This window comes from Anabrus simplex, chromosome 2, assembly GCF_040414725.1.
Source record: "Anabrus simplex isolate iqAnaSimp1 chromosome 2, ASM4041472v1, whole genome shotgun sequence".
NCBI classification, from domain to species: Eukaryota; Metazoa; Arthropoda; class Insecta; order Orthoptera; family Tettigoniidae; genus Anabrus; species Anabrus simplex.
In genome coordinates this window covers 997,728,803-997,751,088 of record NC_090266.1, presented here as the reverse complement: position 1 = coordinate 997,751,088, position 22,286 = coordinate 997,728,803, and the positions used below count along the sequence as shown (strand labels likewise).

Here is a 22,286-nt window from a genome sequence, read left to right as displayed (position 1 = left end):
GATAAATGGGACACGGCGTTGGCGAATGGCCCTCTTCGTACCGTGATTTCTCAGCCGACAGTCATTGTAGAACGTGTTGTCGTGTGCCACAGGACACGTGTATAGCTAAGACTGCCAGGCCGCCGTCAACGGAGGCATTTCCAGCAGACAGACGACTTTACGAAGGGTACGGTGATCGGGCTGAGAAGGGCAGGTTGGTCGCTTCGTCAAATCGCAGCCGATACCCATAGGGATGTGTCCACGGTGCAGCGCCTGTGGCGAAGATGGTTGGCGCAGGGACATGTGGCACGTGCGAGGGGTCCAGGCGCAGCCCGAGTGACGTCAGCACGTGAGGATCGGCGCATCCGCCGCCAAGCGGTGGCAGCCCCGCACGCCACGTCAACCCCCATTCTTCAGCATGTGCAAGACACCCTGGCTGTTCCAATATCGACCAGAACAATTTCCCGTCGATTGGTTGAAGGAGGCCTGCACTCCCGGCGTCCGCTCAGAACACTACCATTGACTCCACAGCATAGACGTGCACGCCTGGCATGGTGCCGGGCTAGAGCGACTTGGATGAGGGAATGGCGGAACGTCGTGTTCTCCGATGAGTCACGCTTCTGTTTTGTCAGTGATAGTCACCGCAGACGAGTGTGGCGTCGGCGTGGAGAAAGGTCAAATCCGGCAGTAACTGTGGAGCGCCCTACCGCTAGACAACGCGGCATCATGGTTTGGGGCGCTATTGCGTATGATTCCACGTCACCTCTAGTGCGTATTCAAGGCACGTTAAATGCCCACCGCTACGTGCAGCATTTGCTGCGGCCGGTGGCACTCCCGTACCTTCAGGGGCTGCCCAATTCTCTGTTTCAGCAGGATAATACCCGCCCACACACTGCTCGCATCTCCCAACAGGCTCTACGAGGTGTACAGATGCTTCCGTGGCCAGCGTACTCTCCGGATCTCTCACCAATCGAACACGTGTGGGATCTCATTGGACGCCGTTTGCAAACTCTGCCCCAGCCTCGTACGGACGACCAACTGTGGCAAATGGTTGACAGAGAATGGAGAATCATACCTCAGGACACCACCCGCACTCTTATTGACTTTGTACCTCGACGTGTTTCTGCGTGCATCGCCGCTCGCGTTGGTCCTACATCCTACTGAGTCGATGCCGTGCGCATTGTGTAACCTGCATATCGGTTTGAAATAAACATCAATTATTCGTCCGTGCCGTCTCTGTTTTTTCCCCAACTTTCATCCCTTTCGCACCACTCCTTCTTGGTGTTGCATTTGCTCTGTCAGTCAGTGTATTATTTGAAAATATACTGCGGTATTCACTTTGGTATGAGTTTATATAGCCTATATTTTAAAACCAAACCTAGCGTTATTTTATATTTTCCTTAATTCGATTTAAAACTACGGCATATCGTCCAGTGTACTGTAAACCCAAATGATGTTGGCCGTATGTTGATTAATAACTGTGACTGCATTTAAGAAATAGGTGAGGATCTGTGAGAGTATTTCTTAAATATTTCAGACAGAATAAAACTACGTCGTTTCTACTTGTCGGCTGGTATATTCAGTACTCGGGATAGCGACTGTTGTTCGTGCTTAGTTTAGAATAGTTACCGCGAACATGGTGTCGGTTATTTCCTCTTACCCTACTGGATTTACAGTACATCCTTCATATATTATGAGTGTCTACAAGAACTGAACTGGTAAGTATTGCTCAATAGTATCATGTTTATTTCATTTCATTGTTTCGTTACGTAGCCATGACTATGGCACAAATAACGTACATGCCACACAGACCACAACCACTGAACTCAGTGCACTCTGACTGAGTGCGGGAAGAGGCTAGATTATAAAAAGGAAAGAGGCATCTGTATGTTACGTGATTATCTGAAGCATGGTAATGGCCAGAAATGAACGAGAGTCGATGTTACGAGCTAGCTGTTTCTTGGAGTCGCAGTTGATAAAAGGTTCGGCTCGTAAATGAACGACTAGCTCTCAAGGAGCAAGGAGGAAGCTAGCTCATACAAGAGTCGCCTCGTAATTGAACGACTAGCTCTGAAGGATCAAGGTGGGAGCTAGCTCATTCAAGAGTCGACACTCAATTAGACAGCTAGCTCTCTCCAATGAGTCATTCAAAAGAGTCAGTTCGTTCATGAACGACCCATCACTAGAAGGCAGATATCCTTCGAAGGACCTTAAAGGATTCTGTATGTATGTATGTATGTATGTATGTATGTATGTATGTCTTGTGACAGTTTCGTTATGTCGGATGGAGTGCTTTGGACAGAAAGTGTGTTATATCTTCATATTAGATTGCTTTGCACACGTGTCACCCTCGTTTGACGAGTCGTCATTTTTGTTTTTATTTTCTTCTTGGTTATCTGATCTCTGGCGGGAGAATGTTGGCCTGTGTCGACGGCAAATACAAAAACTCGTTTGTAAAAAGGAAAAGAGATGATTGCGATCGAAGTTACGAGAGGGTTGAAAGCCATATGCTAACACCACATGTGTCAAGTTCAGCAAGCGAGTTGTGTGGTAAACAAATATTACAATCAGGAGGCAAGAAGTTAATTTTACTAGTGATAAAATACATTGCAATTCTGTCACCGTCAATGCTTGTATTAGAAGGCACTCGTTATGTGAGTGAATTTGATGTAATATTAAATTGGGACATGAACTCTATTACTACTTCCGGTATATATGTGTGGTGTGCGGTGTGGCTCTACAAGTTCACTCACCTTCCAGCTGTGACTCATTCACTTGCTTGATGGGTCAATCTTCCAGCCGACCTCAGAACGCAACTTTCCTACCGTCGAGTAACATCGCGTGTATTGTGACTTGTCATACTGACATTCTCAGATTCATGCATAGCATTGTAGCTAACAGACGCCAACGCCATCGAGACTGATAAGTACGTATTCACCTGTGATATTGAAAAGGATCCACGATTTGACAACTTTACTAATATTTTTGTACAAGTTTCACCTACGAAATCAAGAGGACTTTACCCACTGATTCGACATGAAGACATTACCCATTGCCGAGTGTAACTTCAACTTCATCATGAGAGTTTAAACCCTGGCACCACCGCCAACCACTTCAAGATGAGAGGGTACCTGCCATGATCACATCATTGGGGGCGACCAGTCATCGTCCAAAATGAAGGAGCCGAAAAGAGCTAAGTCGACACAAATCTTATAGTAATTTTCTGTTCAATAGTTGGTTAGTTGATTTCTTTGTGGTTGTTGAATGGTCTTGTAAGTTAGTGTAACCTTGTAGTTCTCACGTTCTGATGTGTAGTAGTTTTAGTACACAGTCTTCGTAAATTTCCACTTAGCACAGGCAAATGTTTGGCTGGTATAATTCAACTAACTTGGTGATGCTGATTATCCACAAATATTTCCATAAAATGTTCTAAATTATTCCTGTACGGTGTATAATTAATCGAAATTTAGGCGATTTTCAATTTATCAGTTTATTGTAGACGCTACGTAAGATTTTTTCTTGTTTCCGAAGCCATCATATTAAACAAACTTTCGATTCTAGATTCTATGCATTCTGAATATTACGCGTGAGACATTACGAAATCACGAGGTTTGAGTAATATAATTGATTCCACTGTTTTGAATCAAACCTCATGTCTATTGGAGTTCGATATTGGGAGAAACTCTTCAATTTTGACAGTGACACCGGGAGATAGCCTGTATCTTCAAAATGTTAGACGTAGTGTCAGATGTTTATGTATGTGAAGGATGTTTTACGTGACGTTATATATGAGATTCGTCACATCCTGGGTGGATCGAGAATGTATTCAAATGTTTGAATGGGCCTGATACTGAAGAGGTCATGATTGGTACATTATTAGTATAGTGTCTTCGAGATATATATATGTCACACTTTATGATAGACGTATTGGTGAAGTATTCGATGTGTGATTTATGGCTTGATAATTAGGAGATTGTCGCCTACGCAGAAAGGATGATTGTGGAGATGTTTAGAGATCCTCATATGATATTAAATATTCTTAAACTAGGTGCAAGTGAATTTGATCATACATTTGATTTTTTCGTGTCCTGTTTAGAGAGTTCTCCGAACCTGTTGTCACTTCATTATTCCTTCATGATAAATTCGGAATGTTCTTCAAGATTGTTCTCGAAGTTTCGATGACTTTCTTGTGGGAAGAACACGTTTAAATTAGAATAAGCTGACTCTTAATCTGCAGACGGGAATTGTGTTGGATAAGCGTTCAATTCGTGTGTCTTATCACCGTGTAAATATTGTAGAAGGCTGTAGATATCCTGTAGAAATTAGAACTTTGTTTTGGGAGACGGTGATTGACTTTGATTTCATTGATTGTTCCAGTCATTTCATTTATGTTATTTTTGAAATAGTCAACGTCGTTTTTATATTTCAGCGTTTCATATTATTCACTGTTGTTTTGTGAGAGCTGAGATTTTTCTTTAACTTATGATGGACCATTTAAATTGATATTTCACCAAAGGTTCTTTTTAATTTTACTAGAGGTGACTCTAGTCATTAACAGATACTTACTTCTTTTGCATCCATTCAGTTTTAAAATGAATTGTAGCACCAATCATGTTCCTTAAACAATTATTGTAAATTAATGTCTCAATAAGAGGGATTGTGGTACGGTATGATTTTCTTACCGATTTTTTTTATATTTTCCAGATTTGATCGACGGAACACAGATCTTTCACAATTGAATTAAATGAAAACTGTTCACTTAAATCACAAGACGCAAAACATTGTATTTATTGATTGTTATTTTGAGATAGGGAAAAATTCATATGTACCATTCCATCTTGATATATTTTCTTTGTACTTCAAGAGCAAGAATTAATTTTATGTTAATGATCATTCTCCATCATCATATATAGCGTGTATGACGAATATATTTTATTTAAATAAATCATGCCATTATTCAAGTTTTATTCAGTTTTATATGCCAAATCCTACGTCATTACTCTTATGTATGCTAAATCCTTACTGAGCACCCCTGAGGTGCCTCAATGTTCTTCGACTGGTGTTCTAACGGATGCAGTATAAATATGTATGTATGTATGTATGTATTAATGTATGTATGTATGTATGTATGTATGTATGTATGTATGTATGTATGTATGTATGTATGTATGTATGTATGTATGAAAGCCAAACTGCAAAGTGTTGCTTCAGGTTCAAGAAAGTATCATCCACTAGGATTCCTTTAATGCACGAATGTTGGGTCCCTCACTCTTCCTAACTCCTAAACAGTTCTCGGTGATCCATACATGAACAGTTCTGTTCTTCACTGAAGGAACTCTCAAACAATACATTAGCCGGAAACAGCTAACAACTTGCATAGTAGTGCATTATCTGTGAACTTTCAACTACGAATTACTGCTCCAATGTTAGCTGAGTAGGAATAATATTTGAACTAAGAATACAAATTATACTGCTTAAGTTGTTTGTATGTCAACCGGAAACGGTAAAATATTCATATTCTGTGTACAGGTAATCTAACTCTTCAACAGAGCTTGTAATTTCACAAAGATTTTAAGTGATGAAAATGTTGCTCGCAAAAACTAGAGCTCTTGTATTTTCTTTTGGGTATGTGCTGTGAAAGTATGTATTTATTTACTTGCACAGTTTTGCTTGGAGTATCCTTCTCTTGCACCAAACCGAGGTTAATAACTACATGAATCTGATACAGTTAAAGTAACTAGGAAATAAATTTAAGAATAATGACACTTAACTTGAAGTTAACTGTAGTACGAATTTGATGTTAATAATAATAATAATAAGAAGAATAATTATTATAATAATATTAATAATAATAATAATAATAATAATAATAATAATAATAATAATAATAATAATAATAAATGATTGTGGAGTCGCAGTTTAACAGTAATAATAGTCACTAAAATAGGAGACGAAAGTCGTTTATTCCATCCTCAGTTTATCAATAGCTAATCCTACCCAGCTTCGGACAAAATACTAATGTTATAAACTATTACTTTTATTGTTCCTTATGCCTGCACTCCTAGCCGTATATGGTAAAAGAAATCTGCAAGAGATAAGCGGCCGTAAGTTCACAGTCGTTTCTCAATATTCAAATGGTGCATATCGTATGTTGTTCAGTATTAGGGCTATTTAGAGAAATGTAGTATGATACTGTAAGACACAATATTTAGTCAGTACTTCAAAACTAGGTGAAGTAGGGGCCTATGAGGATTCCATAAAAAGGCCATAAAATTAATTCTAAAAAGAAGGTAGACCTAGAGAGCAGAAAGTAAACATACATATGATAAGAATATTCTCCACCAGCGAATTATATTCAGCTCTGTGATTCTTAAAACTACAGTCATATTATTTTCTTAAAGCGTTACATTTACAGAGCTCCTTCAAAGAAATATTTAGGACGTGAATGTGCCAAATTTGAGATTATCCTTACATGAAGTCAATGTGAGAGGTATATTTCTCGGAGAACTAGATGAACCAGTAAACTGTACATCTTACGAACTGATCATTGTACTCCGCTGATAATCTTAAGCTGCAGAGCCACTGACGAAGGCAGCACAGTATACTTTGAATGACTCATTCTACAACGTGGCACCTACTCATCGCTTCAGGAGGCAAGTATGCATTTTCCCCCAACCGTTTCCATCTACCTTGAGAGGAAATTTTGGGATAGCCATTGCCAATACTGTACATTATAAACTTAAATAATAATACTAATAATAACATCATGGCAACGCCAGTTAATATCATTATTAATTTAACTTTTGTCAATAAACAAGCGTTGCCAAAATGACGGAGCAATGGCATTTTCCGGAGTCAAACAGCTAAAAGAGACAGGACTGTCAACCTTTTTTAACGACTGTACTTGAACTTGTCTCTTTAGTACATCTTCTCCTGGATAAATATGTTGCGCTTTTAATATTTTCAGCAATGTGGTTGTTAACTGAACAATGGAGAGAATGTAATGTTAAAATGAAATCAGTGGGTATGCTTGAATCGCTTCAACTCATACCGACTATGGATTTGACAATCATTTACTTCAACCAGTTTGGAGCATGTACAGTAAGTAATATGTGCAGCATATACATCCCTCTCTATGGAAGTATCGCTCCTACATTGTATCCTGCAATTTTGAAAACTGTTAATGACGTAACAACTATTCTCGCATGCTTTCTTTTGAAATATAATTAAATAACCAATGGTGTTATAAATGGCTATACAGTGTATAATATTGTTGTTAATGAAAATGATGGGTGTCGGATTCATCAGAGAAGAGGTATTAGACGTTTCATGTATAGTAACTGATAACCCCTGCTTAGAATTCAGTAGTCTACCCTCTACAGCTGTCAACAGTTCTCCTGTTCATTTTGGACGAGGTTGAACAGCATTTGCCTCAATACACTGTCTGACGAGATGTCTAAGGTTTCAAGTATCCCATTTTAATTCGAAATCATGACGAGCTAATTACCAGAGAGAATTATTGAAAGCATTAAGACACAACTTATGAACATTTCAATTCAAAGTAGAATAGATGGAAAGATTCTCACCCAGCAGAAATATTGATGATGCAATATGAATATATGCGCCTGCAACGACAACTGGTAGACTGCGGACCTCTGCTCCATTTACAAGAACTTCTCGGTTCTGCTTGAGACGAATTACTTGGTCTCCTAGTCGTACCGTTACTGCTTTAGTGCAAGAAGGTGATGTGGATGAAGAAGCGAAGAACATATTCTAGAAATTGATGTACCATTTACATAAGTTACTGTATATTTACAGTGTAATAAGTACAGTAAACAAAATAAAATAATATAACCAAATGCACACCAGAAGTAAATACTTAGCAAATGCGACTCCTTTCTATCTATTATATTTCTTAAATCTCACTCACCTCAGAAATGGCTCCCAAGCAAGGGACATTTTCTGTTTCAATGCTATAATTGGTACCCTTCACGAGATAGTACGAGCACTTGCCCATGAAGTCATAACGAAATCCATCAAAGGTAATGTAGTGAGGATCTCCAACAGAGCCACAGCGGGACCCACAGTTGACTTGAGTGCAGACCCATTTTCCTTCTACGCACGTACTGAAAAGTGAGGAGTTCAGTAGGCCATATAACAGTAAAATCGCTAAAGTTATCATTAAATGCCAAATTATTTTCCCCGAGATAACCCTCAATACAAGTAATATACACTCACCATGTATTGCAGTCTTTGGGGATGGATTCTCCTGGCTGAAAGACACGACCGCGCAACTGACAGGGACACTGCTTGCGCTCTATACATTCTTGGTTATGTAGTACGGTGCCTACTGGGCAATAGCAACCTTCTTCACATGTCTTCTCTCGTGCTGAGGTACTTTCAGGAGACACACATGTTTCCTCCGAGGCTGGCTGACAAGACATGTACACCCGCCCACCTTGGCACTTCATTGCTGTTCATGGAGGACAAAACATATTGTAGATCCCTAGCAGTGATAATATTCCTTATGTTCATTGTTTTAACAGATAATTAACTGGAGATATATACTCACGGCAAGTGTCTTTGTCTCTCCAGTTGGTCACTGAAGTTACACCTTGACGTGTGCATTCTCTTACAAATACAGCTATTGAATCACAGGCACAGTTGCTCTGTGTAGCTTCCTTGCATCCACAATAGTCCCATCGACATGCCTCATAGTATGGCTGTACATCCACCACCTGTACAGATATTTGCCGTTAGTTGACCCTTGCATAAAATTAAGATTAACTTAAGGACTGTTTGGAAAAGAACAACTATAGCTTCAGTCTGCCCATCGATTTCCTGTCATTGTGAATTATTGACTGTTTAATAGAGTTACTTTACTTAGGAAAAATACACCAGTCCATGTTTCCATTACCATCACTACAGCAGACTCGTACTTCATTCCTTTTCTCAAAGCTCATTGACAACGATTTTAATTTGCGAACTCCAGTGGAATATTAGTCTAATAACAATGTTATTTTTCATCTAACTACTTTTACGGTTTTCGGAGACGCCGAGGTGCTGTAATTTAGTCCCGCAGGAGTTCTTTCATTTGTCAGTAAATCTACCGACACGGGACTGACGTATTTGAGCACCTCCTAATACCAACGTACTCAGCCAGGATCGAACCTCCGAAGTTGGGGTCAGAAGGCCAGCGCTTCAACCGTCTGAGCGACTCAGCCAGGCGAAGATTAGTATTTACAATGGGACATAAGTCTTCAGTGACACTATGCATGTGAATTCACTATAGTATTCCTGAGAGCAGCCAAAGCTATGCAAATTAACTCACGTAATTTGAATGAGCATTCACTCAACAATGATCTCCACTGACCTAGCTGCGAGTGGTTCCTTTGCTCAATCCAGAAATACTCTGGCATTTTACCCTATTTGAAATTTGAATATACAAGCCATACTTCGCCAGTTCTATCACACACACACGTGCATGCACACTAGAACAGACATTACAATAGCAAGTGTAACCGCATACCATTCAAAGGCAAATGAAGACTGCATCGATCTTCTTTGTAATATTTTCCTTTCAAGCTTGGCAAGATTCATAGAAATATGGTATACATCCAGCACTGAATAACTCTATCACCGTTAGGAATAAAGCCTATAGAGACAATATTTCATTAAAATGAATGAATTTAGGCTATATAGATTCCCACCAGATTGACGCCTTAATGGCTTGTAATAATGGACATGGTCATCTTTTCGGGTTTTGCCGTGTCAAAGAAAACAAGTAATTTACGTTTCGCTGAGACCTTGCTCCTCTTCTTCAGAAGAGAAACACGTCTGTCCATGACTAAGACTTCTCTAACAATGATTATTGTAACTTGAAGATACTGATGGTTAGAACTCGAATAACATACAATAGACCAACGGTCAAGGTTTTCAAGTTCCGAACGTGACCTCATTCTCAGCACCAGGCGGTTTGGAGTGAACAGCTCTACTCTGGTCGTATTTGCACTCAGGACTATGAATGACTATGTAAGTTATGGGGTCATGTGCCTCTCTAGAAATGGTACCTAGTCTTCTGTACTAAATTTCTCCTTTGCCTGATCCGGAAAATAAACAACATTTTTCTGTGTGAACCAAACATGCATCTATCATCTCAGCTGGCACAGGGGCGGCTGTACGTTATTTGCTGAAGTGCTGCAGCATATTGTCCATGTCAAAATAAATTACTTTAATAATGTGATCTACAATCAAACACAGTGCATTGAAAGAGAACAGGAAATCATTAAAATCCCCCCACAACCAGGTAACTAGTCCTGCGCTCCACTCCGGGTGCTGTACAGATCACAGCTCAGCGAGAATTCGTAATATTTTTGCCAGAAAGCAGGAACTCTGCGTTTTGCGCTTGCATGCTCAACTTTTCCGATGTGCTGTGGAAAGCACAGCCAAAACATCACTTCGCAGCGATTCTTCGTTCAACCACAGAGAGGCAGCACTGGTCACACGTGCATTTGGACCAAAATGAGAACGTGGCATGTAGCACCCTCTGGACTCAGCGGTAGTATTAAGAGGGGGATCGCTCAAAGCAAACGGGAAAACAAAGTACTGTAGAGGAAGCCATCAGCTGTTCCCGCCAGGTCCTTTATTACTCCCAACTTGCCTATACCATAGCCACATTTGTAAATCGGTAAACTATACAAATTATACTTTTTATGTTGTAAAATAAGGACATGGTGTTGTGATTTTCTTATTCACAAAATTTCTAGTTTATAAATTTCACTATAGCAACATAACATGTAATTATGCATTACGCGTTGCTGGCTTTATTTCAATGTTTTTTGTAACAATGAGAAGTTCTGTGTTTGCGCGCTCACACCAAGTGTTTCTGATTTCATGAATGTTTTGTCATTGCAGGTCATTGTGTGTTTAATTAATTTTGTATGTATATGTGCTGGGGTTGTTTGAGTGTTTGTTCAGTATGGAAAACTCAGTGGAGAGCTCTTGAAAACCGCATTTTCAAACAGAACTCTGAAGGAAAAATTAGGGTAAAAGAATTAGGTATACCTGCCCGAGACTTAGATATTGCTCAGAAAGCCACTTCTAACAAAAATGCATACACTAGAAAATTTAATAGAAAAATGTATGAAAACAACCGGGCGTGCAGATACGAGATTAGAAATGCCCTTTTCTGTTTTCCGAGATTGTGTTTTGGCAATAGTGATTCTTGGGAAACAGTGGGTATTAGAGATCTTGTGCATCTGAACGCGGCCATTTCCCAGTACTGGCCGCCACGTGCTTTTCAGAAACGCCGCTAGATGGCAGATGTTCAGTGTGTCCGCTACTTAGATACAATAACAAAGGGATGCCCTTCAGAATCCCTCGCGCCTGTGTTCAGTTGCTTGGGAGCTGTTGTGATGAGAAGTTGTCATTGTGTTTTCAGTCTGTACTTGCTAAACTTTCAGTCTTTGTTCTTTGTGTATCAATCTCTAGTGAGTTGATCTCCATTTATTCATATTTATTTTATTTGTAGTTAGATAAAGTATTGATAGTAATCGTAACGGCGTTATTGGGAGACATGTGATTAAATTTAAATATATATCTTGGCGTGTATATTGCCCAGTAATGGCCTCGTGTCATTTCCCCAGTACCGGCTATAAAATTAATTTGTCATTTAGTTAAAATATCGGATTTTCTTGCTTTCCAAAACTATTTTATTGAAAATGGAAGGCAAATCTAAAGGGAAATGGTTACCGGATAACATGAAAGAATCAATTCAGATGGTTATGGATGGAAAATTAAGCATCAGGGAAGCTTCAATTCAGTTTTCTGTTCAAAGAAACACATTTCGAGATAGAGTAAGAGTAATAAGAAGTGGTTGCCAAGTGACCGTGACTCCACAGGTGGGATGATTTAAACGTACATTTTCGGAAGAATTAGAGGCTCAGCTTGTGGAGTACCTAAAACAGTTGGACAGTAGATTGATGCCAATGAACAATAGAGAGTTCCTACAATTTTCTTTTGCATTGGCTGAACACCTGAAAATTACACATTAATTTAATAGAGATGAAAGAACTGCAGGACAGAAATTTTACTATGAATTTATGTCCCGTCACCCAGAAATATCTCTCCGGAGAGCAGAATCCACAAGCCTCCAGAGAGCTGTCGGGTTTAACAAAGCCTCAGTGGGCTTATTCTTCAGCAAATATGAGGAGCTTCTTATTAAATACAACATTCATTCTACAAAGATTTTCAATTGTGATGAAACTGGTAACTCTGTTTTGCATGAAAATGCAAGCAAATTTCTCACAGTTAAAGATAAAAAGCGGGTCAGCAAGCTTACGTCAGAGGAAAGAGGAAGGAACATAACCGTTTTGCTATCCAGTAACGCAACTGGCAATACTTTTTTCCTAATCTACTGGTATTTCCCAGAAAGAGAATGGCCGAAGAACTGAAGAAAGATGCACCTGAAGGTACTATATTCTACGCTGAGGAGAGTGGATGGATTATAGCTGCAGGATTCCTAATGTGGCTGAAAATGTTTGTTCAGAAAGTCAATCCGTCAGAGGTTTAGAAAAACCAGCTCTCCTTGTTGTGGGCGGCCACAGTTCGCATAAAGACCTCAAAGTTGTCCTTTATGCTAAAGAAAATCACGTGCACACAATCAGTCTTCCTCCTCGTGCCACACATAGGCTGCAGGCTCTGGATCGAATCGTGATGAGACCATTCATGGCAGCTTACAATGATGCCTGCAGCTCTTGGATGAGGAAGTACGCTCCATTGAAGATCATTATGAAGGACGTTGCAGGTTTATTTAATGTAGCATTTACATCCATTTGCAGAATGGATCTTTCAAAATCAGCATTTAATTCCACATCCATTGAATAAACATGATTTTTCAGACTTGGATTTCATCACAGCATCTTACTTTTCTGGAGATAGAGAAGAGCCTCAACAACGTGATGTCGTAATTCCAGGAACATCTGCAACTGCCACATCAACTCCAAGAAGAATTGATGCTCAAAAAGAATATCTTCCTGCGGAAGCAACTTCTTCTTCCAGAGATGAAATGCCTTGTACATCACAAGAATTTCTGAAGATTGTAGAAGAAATATCCCCACAATCAGACTCAACAGAAAGGGAAATTAGCACAAGAAAGAGGAGAAGTCAAAAGAGTGAAATTCTAACATACACTCCCTATAAGAAAATGTTGGAAGAAAAAGAACAGCGATTGAAAGTAAAACGGGAGAAAGCCTATGAAATGTGATCATTGCATTTAGAAAATTGGTGTGTATTCCACTGAAGTTTTTTAATATCTTGATTGAATTTTTCTAACTTTGATATTCAGGACTACTTTTTTATTGTGTAAAAATTGCTTTATGTAATTTTATTGTTAATTAAAGTTTTGTAATGTCTCACTGATGTGTATTTGTAAAGTATCACTTCCACATTTTTAAATAATAAGGGAAAGTGTCTGGCTAGCCGGCAATGGGAAACAGTTTTTGTTATGTGAGGTTTTGTAAGATTTCTACCTTTTGTTGTAATGGACATGCACACTGATTTTTTCATGCCTACTCAAGGCAATTGTAACAATACTGTATTAGGCCTCTTTTGACTTGATCAGATTTATTTCTGACCATTTTATTTTTAAACAGTAAAAAATTTATTAGGTGGCCGGTATTGGGAGAGGTTCAATATGACTGTGAAGGAAACAACCTCTTTCTTCATTTATTCCTTAAAAAGTCAACTCTAGAACAGCAAACGAACTTGCTTTACTATAGCAGTGAACAGAACAGTGTCCAGTAAATTTTACACCAGCTATATCAACATATGCCGACCCCGTGGTGTAGGGGTAGCGTGCCTGCCTCTCACCCGGAGGCTCCGGGTTCGATTCCCGGCCAGGTCAGGGATTTTTACCTGGACCTGAGGCCTGGTTCGAGGTCCACTCAGCCTACGTGATTAGAATTGAGGAGCTATCTGACGGTGAGATAGCGGCCCCGGTCTAGGAAGCCAAGAATAACGGCCGAGAGGATTCGTCGTGCTCACCACACGACACCTCGTAATCTGCAGGCCTTCGGGCTGAGCAGCGGTCGCTTGGTAGGCCAAGGCCCTTCAAGGGCTGTAGTGCCATGGGGTTTGGTTTGGTTTTGATATCAACATATAGATAAGAGGACTTCGTTCACTATGGCTGTGAACCCCACATATTATATTTATAATAACTGCCTATTTTCTACAAGGATCAAGAATTCTAATGACTTTCTTGGTGTTGTATTTTCAACTTGTCCCTGATCAGGCAAGGTATAAATTGGCTATATCAGGAAATAAACTAATGAAACAAGGATCAACAGCATGATCCTACAAAAAATGTGTCCCTTCATCACATGGAAGTTGGACCATCACACACGAAAACACCGAAGAGTTCTAATGACTTACTTCATATTGGATTTTCATTTTGTCCCTAACCAGGCAAGGTATAAAGTGGTTGTATCAGAAAATAAAATATGAAATAAAGTGCGTCCGTTATTACTCTGATCCCTTTGTCATATTTTGTGACTGAAGCTGACTAATGAGCCCTATGCTGAAAATATATTGCGTCCTTATCACGCCATTCCAGAATGAACGAAGTAAAGAAGGTATTTTTAATTTTTTCTAGGAATGGAATATTAAGTCTTTGTAATGAAACGAACATTACTCACCGTTCTACATTTAGCAAAGCGTGGATCATTGAGCAATTTATTACAGAATGATGATGCTTCTTTGGCGTATTCTTGTAGCTGAGATTCCGGAGAATCACACTTATGTGATTCATCGGGCGTTGTTGGACAAGTCTCTGCAACATAAATATATCTGTATTCTGCCTTCTCATTGTATTTTAATGACTGATACTTAAACAATATTTGAGGATATTAATGGCTAACTGATGGAAAAAAGTCCTTGAATGAAATGGAGTGCTCTTGGATTATGATATTTTATGTAAGTTTAGGAATATTCATATAACATACCTCCTAATGTGTCCACTTGCCAGGTGTTCACGAATGGAATCAGATAGGTACTGATTGTCCCATCTTTTGTTTCTTGATCATTTTCAGGATAACCATCAATTCTTCCACAGAGACCAACAGTTTTATTCCACAAACTTTCACTTACTTCCACTGATACAAAGTTCTGCAAAACACAAAGAATTTTAATAATATTTCAACATACAATTGCACAAAGTTATATAGGCTTAACACTAGAGGTATGAATGCCCATCATGCTCACCTCAGCATCCCACTTCACAGTAACACCAGCAGTGAAAAGAGCTACTTCAACATAATGAGCTGTGAATTCCACGGTAACTCCAGGTAACTGTACAGGAATGGCATGCTGGCGTGATCCAGTCACCAAAACAGGAATTCCAGTTCCTGTGAAGAAATGTTTAGGAGCGATTCAAACCTTCCATATACAGTATTCAGATAAAATTTAACAAGAAAATATATGGAGTCATATTAGTTTTCCCTTTATGTGTACGGATAACTTAGTAGCTCCAGGTCGTTTACAGATCGCTACCTGAACCCGGAAGAAGCCTTTGTCAAATTTTACGATTCCACTCCACCAAATTCGAGCCAAACGAAAGTCACTGGCTGAAAGAAGGATTTGAAATCACTTCTCCTCTTAGATTATGTCTACTTGTATTATGACTATTGTACTGTAGTAGCAAAAAATATCTTTAAATTTGTGGCAAAGCCAGGAATTGAATCCAGGTTAATGGGTCGAGAAGCTCCTTAGTCTACGAAGGTGGACTAGAAACTATTAAAGCTACATTATCACGTCTTCACATTTTCTGAGCTAGCAGACAATAAAATTCAGTGACTGCCTGGAAGATACCGCAGTACAGGATCAATTTCGGTCGCTAACCGGCGGTCGAGTCCTCTATAGCCCAGGTCTCTCGCCACGCGCCCGGCTCCGGGTAGGAAAGGAAGGAAGAAAGAAAGAAGAAAAGAAACAAAGAAAGCCTGCACTGCTGACATTTGTGTATGAGATTTTTTTTCTTGCATGACGTCGTTCGTCTTCAGAAATTAATGAAATTTCGAAGCCAATAATTAAAAATAATCATCATTAGTGAACAGGATTGATCCATACATTCTTCTTTTTATTCTGCTAGGTAAAAGTCACAAGGATTGAGACCGGGGGATTTGGATGGCCAAATGTTATTTGTTATAACTCTCTCTTCAAAAGCAAATGAAACGGACTGATTTCCTTGTGCCATCTTGGAGTCTTGGTGGAATAATGCGTAAACGTTCTTCTCCTTTGGTTCTTCCTGAAAGAAGGGCTTGAATATTTTCGCTATGTAACTATGACAGTTAACTTATTCCGTACAAAAGATCAATCTTTTAAAGCAATCTATATGAATAGCATGTCACACGCCTACGGGTAAGTTTTTTTCTTACATGTGCGCTGGTAATGTTGTGGTCATAAAAATAAAACACATTTCAAAATTCCCATGTACACTTGCCGGGATTCAAACCTCAGCCACCTTGGTACAGTAACAACTATTGTATACATATGCATCAGACAACAAGTACAACACTGGCAAGATGCACGTGCGATAGCTTAAAGAATACATTAAGAAATATTAAAGCTTTCTCAGTCAATTTATCAGGAAACATTTACTGTTAATGATTGATTACTTACGAGATCTTTTGAGTGTGTATTCCTTATCAAAAGCAAATATGTTTATTGCTCGGTATCCCTTCTGTGGCTCAATATTGATGCTGAATGTGTTATCCACTGCATTACGAACTAAAGTATACGAGCAATTGTTGTCGAAGCTGAAAACAAAAACAAAGGAAAACAATGTTATAATTACTTGTGAGTTGTCCTGATTTCTAGCAGTGATAGGCTACTATCTCTGCCAGTTAAGATACACAGTGTTTTTTACGATGCAATTAAACAGACAAATCCGGAAGCACCTTAATAAAAGATGGCTTTAGCTAGATCGTGTGCAGAAAATATGGGACATGAAACTGAGACATATGAATGTTTTTATACTTCCACTTAGTGGTTCTAACGAAAGTCTATAAATAATCCCATTTTAATTACTTTTGTATAGAAATGTTCAAACTCAAAAGTTTTAGAGCAAATATTGTTATTTTCCGAGCGCATCCCTCTTTATCGCGTTATTCACTTACCAAGTTAGTCCCATGGAATAGAATCTCTGTCTCTTTTGCCAGCCGTGTGGCGTGTCTGCCTCCTATCCAGACGCGCAGGGTTCGATCCCCGGTCAGTTCAAGGATTTCAATCCCAGACTGAGGGTTGGAAACGGTTTCACTCAACGCTGTGAGTCCAATTGATATGAGAGTCTGTGAACTTGGTCAAGATAGCCAAGCAATGCAGACGCTAACCACGTGACACTCTAATATTACTTTTAGACCAGGTAACCAGGGCAGCAGTCGCCTAAGACATTTATGGGCTGTGTTTCCATACTGTCTCTGATCCGGGCGTCTCGTATTCGATTCCCGTCTTGTTGAAGGATTTTAATCAGTTCACTTAGCCTCGTGAGTCAACTGAATAACTGTCTGATACGGGCAGCGAACTTGTTCAAGAAATACAAATAGTAGGCCTACGGATGTGGAAGTGGCATGCTGCCTGGCAGACCAAGGTTTTAAGTCGGCCATATGAACAACGGGGCAGAGAGATGAATATTCACGTGCTGGCCGTTACTTATCCTACAATGAAATATAAGACAATTTACGGTTTTAAATGAAGAGCAACTGTTTGAATGATTATTATTGTTTAATGCAAGGCGGAGTAACTTCGAAATATCAGTGATCACTTTATGTCCTTTGACACGTCATACATCCAGGTTTTCGCTGCAGAATCGTTTGTTTAATATCATATATGTTGCCCTTCACTATCGATACTGCATCACCATACATAATGTACCGGTTTCACAATATGTCAACATGTTTTACAAGATCTTACTTCATAGAGTATTCAATTCGACAGTGTAATTTGACAGGAAGTGATGACAGGAAATTGAAAAGTGCCAGATCAGGTGATGAAACCCTACCTAACTTAAATTAATATGCCAGATTGCTGATTTAATTGAGAACTTCTGGGGTGATGGCAAATGATTGTAAAGTAACAAATTTGAAATAATAACTTGATCACTCATCCATATTGATCGCTGAAAACGATTATTATTATTATTATTATTATTATTATTATTATTATTATTATTATTATTATTATTATTATTATTATTATTATGCAAATCGAGGATTGTGGCGACGTTTAGTAAATTCACAGAGGCTTTCAGACTGAACGCTGAAAGGCATAACAGTCTATAATGATAATGTATATATGTATGTTATAATTATTATTATTATTGTTGTTGTTTTTGTTGTTGTTGTTGAAGATTTCTCAAATTTGCTTTTAGTTACACTCTACAACGTAAGTTGCAAGTTATGTAACTTGAATCTCGACGATAGAATGGATTGTGCACTATTCGTTATTGTGTTTAGACCACTTCGAATTTAGAAGATGAAACTTTTCACAATTTCCTCCTAAGACAACGAGGTCACATTGCGAGTAGATTTCAGTACTCCAAACTACAGTACATTTCTTTAGTGTTGGTTAGCAGGGTATTAGGCCGTTTCCATTCTGAGATCAACTGTACGGGCCACAAAAACATTGCATGATCTGATCCTTTACATGAATTAATGTTGTTCATATGCCATCTACTAACTCCCATGGCTTTAAATCTTTTGTCACATTCCACTTAAAATCAGAATACATTTCATTTAACAGCAAAGTAAAATTTTATCATTTCCAGTAACGCAGGATTATTACATTCTGAATGATAAGAATGTAACAGCACGTTCAAAATGAATTATTTCTATCAGTAGTAGAAAAGGTAGTAGTAGTTTTGGAATATATTTTTGATGTACTGAAGGAATAAAGGAACGATGATTGATTTAACCGGTTTGTATAATGAACGCTTCAATAATTATTATTATGACTATTAACATAACAATTTACACAATTACTTATTTCAAAATGCGAACAAGACAATGGTAGCAACAGCAAATACAAAAGAGACTACTACAGAATGACTAATGTCAATTTAAGATGATTGTACCTGATCACATTCCCATCAAACGTTTTGTAGTGGCTGCCTCCCCACGTATAGCAGGCACCAGGTTTAGGTGGTTTAATGTCCACGAACATCCTTGAATCATCTGGGATTTTGTTCATACTCCACGACTTATTAGAGAAAATTCCAGTTCCAAAGTGAAATTTCTCGTTAAAGAACTCGTTATCAGAGCTATGGATCTCCACTGATGATTCTGTTGAAACAGAAATGTTCTAATTTTTACTTGTTGCATTAAAAAGGCCACATTCATAAGGGGGGGGGGCGGACTATCAATCTACGAAAAATACACGGGGTTCTTTGAGCATAAATGCAATTCTTTGGGCCTAGGATTAGAACACGTGTCTCTATACCTGAAAACTCAAATATATTGTATGTTAAGCAATTAAATGTGAAAGCAACTTACCATAAATGCATTTCGGCACCTCAGCCGGGACAAACTCTCCAGTAGAGAAATTACAGATATATGAAGAAGCAGGTGGTTGACTAAAACGTGCGTTTGAATGGCAGTGGATTTCACATGTGTACGTCTCTCCATTGTCAGAACAGTTATATCCACCATTGAAGTTCAACTTCTTTGCAGTGCATGCGGTCTTTGCTGTAAAGACAAATAGAACTGAAGTAAAAACGCTACAATCAACAGTGCATTGAGAAGTGACATTCAGCAGCATGATGCAGATCAAATAGCTTACAGACTGCGCTACCTAGAGTCATAACTATTCCAGCGGAAATTAATTGCTTATAAATTATTCAGTAGTTTTTGCTTTTTTTCAGTAAGTAGGCACTCAGTTCTCTTGTTGAACCGGAATGTGCTTGAAAGTGTGAATGCTGTCTATCACTTATTGTATTGACTTTTTTGGGGACTGTGATTTCTTATTTGGAGAGAGGGATATCATCCAAGAATTTGAGTACAAATAATGAAAAAATTACTAATGTTAATGTCAGGATTCGAACTTTGCTCCTAGAAACAGTTTCGATCTTTGCGAGAAAGTAGATTCCGTTCTTATTATTCTTTTTCTTATCAGTTATTAAGATCTATGATTAAATGAAAATGATATAAAGACTGCATTGTGCCTCAAGACCTGCTCACAGCCCGTCTTCCTGAGTAGAGCACATGTAAGAGCACGAAGAGAGAACTACGCATAGTTAATGGTGCATTAGTCTCCAAGCCAAAATTACGGCCTTTAACAAAACTGTCCTATTAGAATTGAAAGAGCAGATTAGAAAACTGTTATATCTTGGAGAATGCTATATTATATTGCAAATAAATGTAACAGCCCGCCCAATACAAATAATTAAGTACATCCTCTACCTTTCCTCAGCGACTCTATTGTTTTTCTATACGTTGTTCTATAAATTTTAGTAGTTGTTCTTTCAATTTCAATACAAGTTATATCAAAAATTCTAAACATAGTGTCACTCTCCCTTTTTCAATCTCAAGAAGTGGCCCAAAAAAATTACAAAACCTTCCTACCATCCAATTGGTGCAATCTTGAATATTTTACTTATGGAAACCTACTGTCATTGTTGTAGAAGTTAAACGTGGTTTTGTATTCTTTCCTAACTACCCCTCCCCACTGTTAGTCATGTTGATATGGCAGAGACAATTTGATTGTAGTAACAATAAACGGATGGTGCAATACACGCTCTTTATATATCGAAACTGTCTGCTCTATTCTAATACGGATGGTTGTTACCGACCTCTGGTGACGCGTTTAAGAAACGATAACATCAGCACGCTACAAGTGGCAGCTCCGATCGTCTAGTATTCACAACATCGTAGTAATGTTAAATGCGGCATCGAGCGTGGAATTGTTTTTGAGACGGGATGCCTCAGAAAACAGGGCCCTACTCGGAAGTGTACATTACTGCCCTTTCCGATGCAAAGTATAACTACAGCAGCATCATAGAAGCCTGCAGAAAACGTGATTTTGTTGTTTCCTAGATGGTATTAATTCGAAAATGGAAAGGTAGACAATTTCACGAGCTGCCGCGAGTGGTACGCAAGTTTAGACACTCGTTCTCAAAAAATAAAGATATCCTGCCACGCAGAGATCTATTGCAAATAAGTCTCGGATATCTACATACATTTTCAACATTATAATACTATAATGAACCAATAATTTCATTTATAAAAGTGCGGCAAGGGCCAAACACACAATCTACTACATCGCCACAATGCAGAAAGAACAACCAACAGTAGGAAGTGGGATGAACGGACTCTTGTACGTTCTAGATCGAAGTACTGATGAGCTTGTTGATGTAGTCGGGAAGTTCTATAAATCATGTGAATAGCCTAGAGTCTGACGAGGTGGACTTGTTGTAGTCGAAAAGTTCCGATGACTCATGTGAAACACCCTAGAGTCCGTTGATGGTGTTATTGTCTTGGGTCCAAGAAGAGATTCAGGGCGTGGTCTTTACATGAGGTTCTACTCATGATTGGCTGGCCAGGATCAATCTAGGCGTATCATGTGAGAGGAAGGGGAAGCTGATGTTTATATATGCATGTGATCATACGGCGAGGGACACGTGACACGGGAATTAACTTAACACTAGACGGTACTGTACTGGACTTCAAACATTTCTGGAAGGTATTCTTATTATGTTTGTGGAAGGTGACTGGCCTACAACTGTGGAGTGCTTAGGCACTTGGTATTTTATCACTTGCTGCGGCTTGGTATTATATGTTGGTGAAAGCTGTGAGGTGATAAATCTCAGACTTTCCAGAATTTACGTTTAAGAACGACAAGCGTGTGTTGCTCAAGTGAATGTATCTTTAAAACAAGTATTAGAGTCAGTGAACACAGTACTATGGGGTACAGTATCTGTGTGATATAATAAGTACACAAATCTGCAAGTCGTGTTGATACTGAGACAGTGAAGGGTATTTATCTATATGTGTGTGTGTGTGTGTGTGCATTGTTCAACGGACTAACTGCAAATGGTGGCTTAGTTCTCGCTTTCGTTTTTCCACTGTTTTCATTGTTGTTGTTGTAAATATGGAGTCTTCCAGTAATATTTTGTGTGTGCATTATATGAATACTTTGGTGTGTTGATGAGGTGCTCATGCACGGATTTTATTGAGAATATAGTTAGTTAGTTTCAGAATCAATGGAGTTATTGATGAACCTAGGTGCAGTTCCTACCTATTTAGTCGTTTTCAGAAGGTCGGGTA

The 22,286-nt window shown here is 38.9% G+C and overlaps 1 protein-coding gene across 1 annotated transcript in view; it reads right to left on the bottom strand.

Moving 5' to 3' along the window:
• The window catches only part of Hml (Hemolectin), a 586,263-nt gene that overhangs the window by 500,081 nt on the left and 63,896 nt on the right, over window positions 1-22,286 (bottom strand). Inside the window, exons 9-18 of the mRNA XM_068226073.1 lie at window positions 19,518-19,709; window positions 19,100-19,307; window positions 16,651-16,787; window positions 15,238-15,380; window positions 14,979-15,141; window positions 14,673-14,806; window positions 8,552-8,717; window positions 8,218-8,452; window positions 7,910-8,105; window positions 7,566-7,752 (exon numbers count right to left, since the gene is read on the bottom strand). Coding sequence (XP_068082174.1) covers window positions 7,566-7,752; window positions 7,910-8,105; window positions 8,218-8,452; window positions 8,552-8,717; window positions 14,673-14,806; window positions 14,979-15,141; window positions 15,238-15,380; window positions 16,651-16,787; window positions 19,100-19,307; window positions 19,518-19,709 — 1,761 coding nt within the window. The remainder of the gene's footprint in view (window positions 1-7,565; window positions 7,753-7,909; window positions 8,106-8,217; window positions 8,453-8,551; window positions 8,718-14,672; window positions 14,807-14,978; window positions 15,142-15,237; window positions 15,381-16,650; window positions 16,788-19,099; window positions 19,308-19,517; window positions 19,710-22,286) is intronic.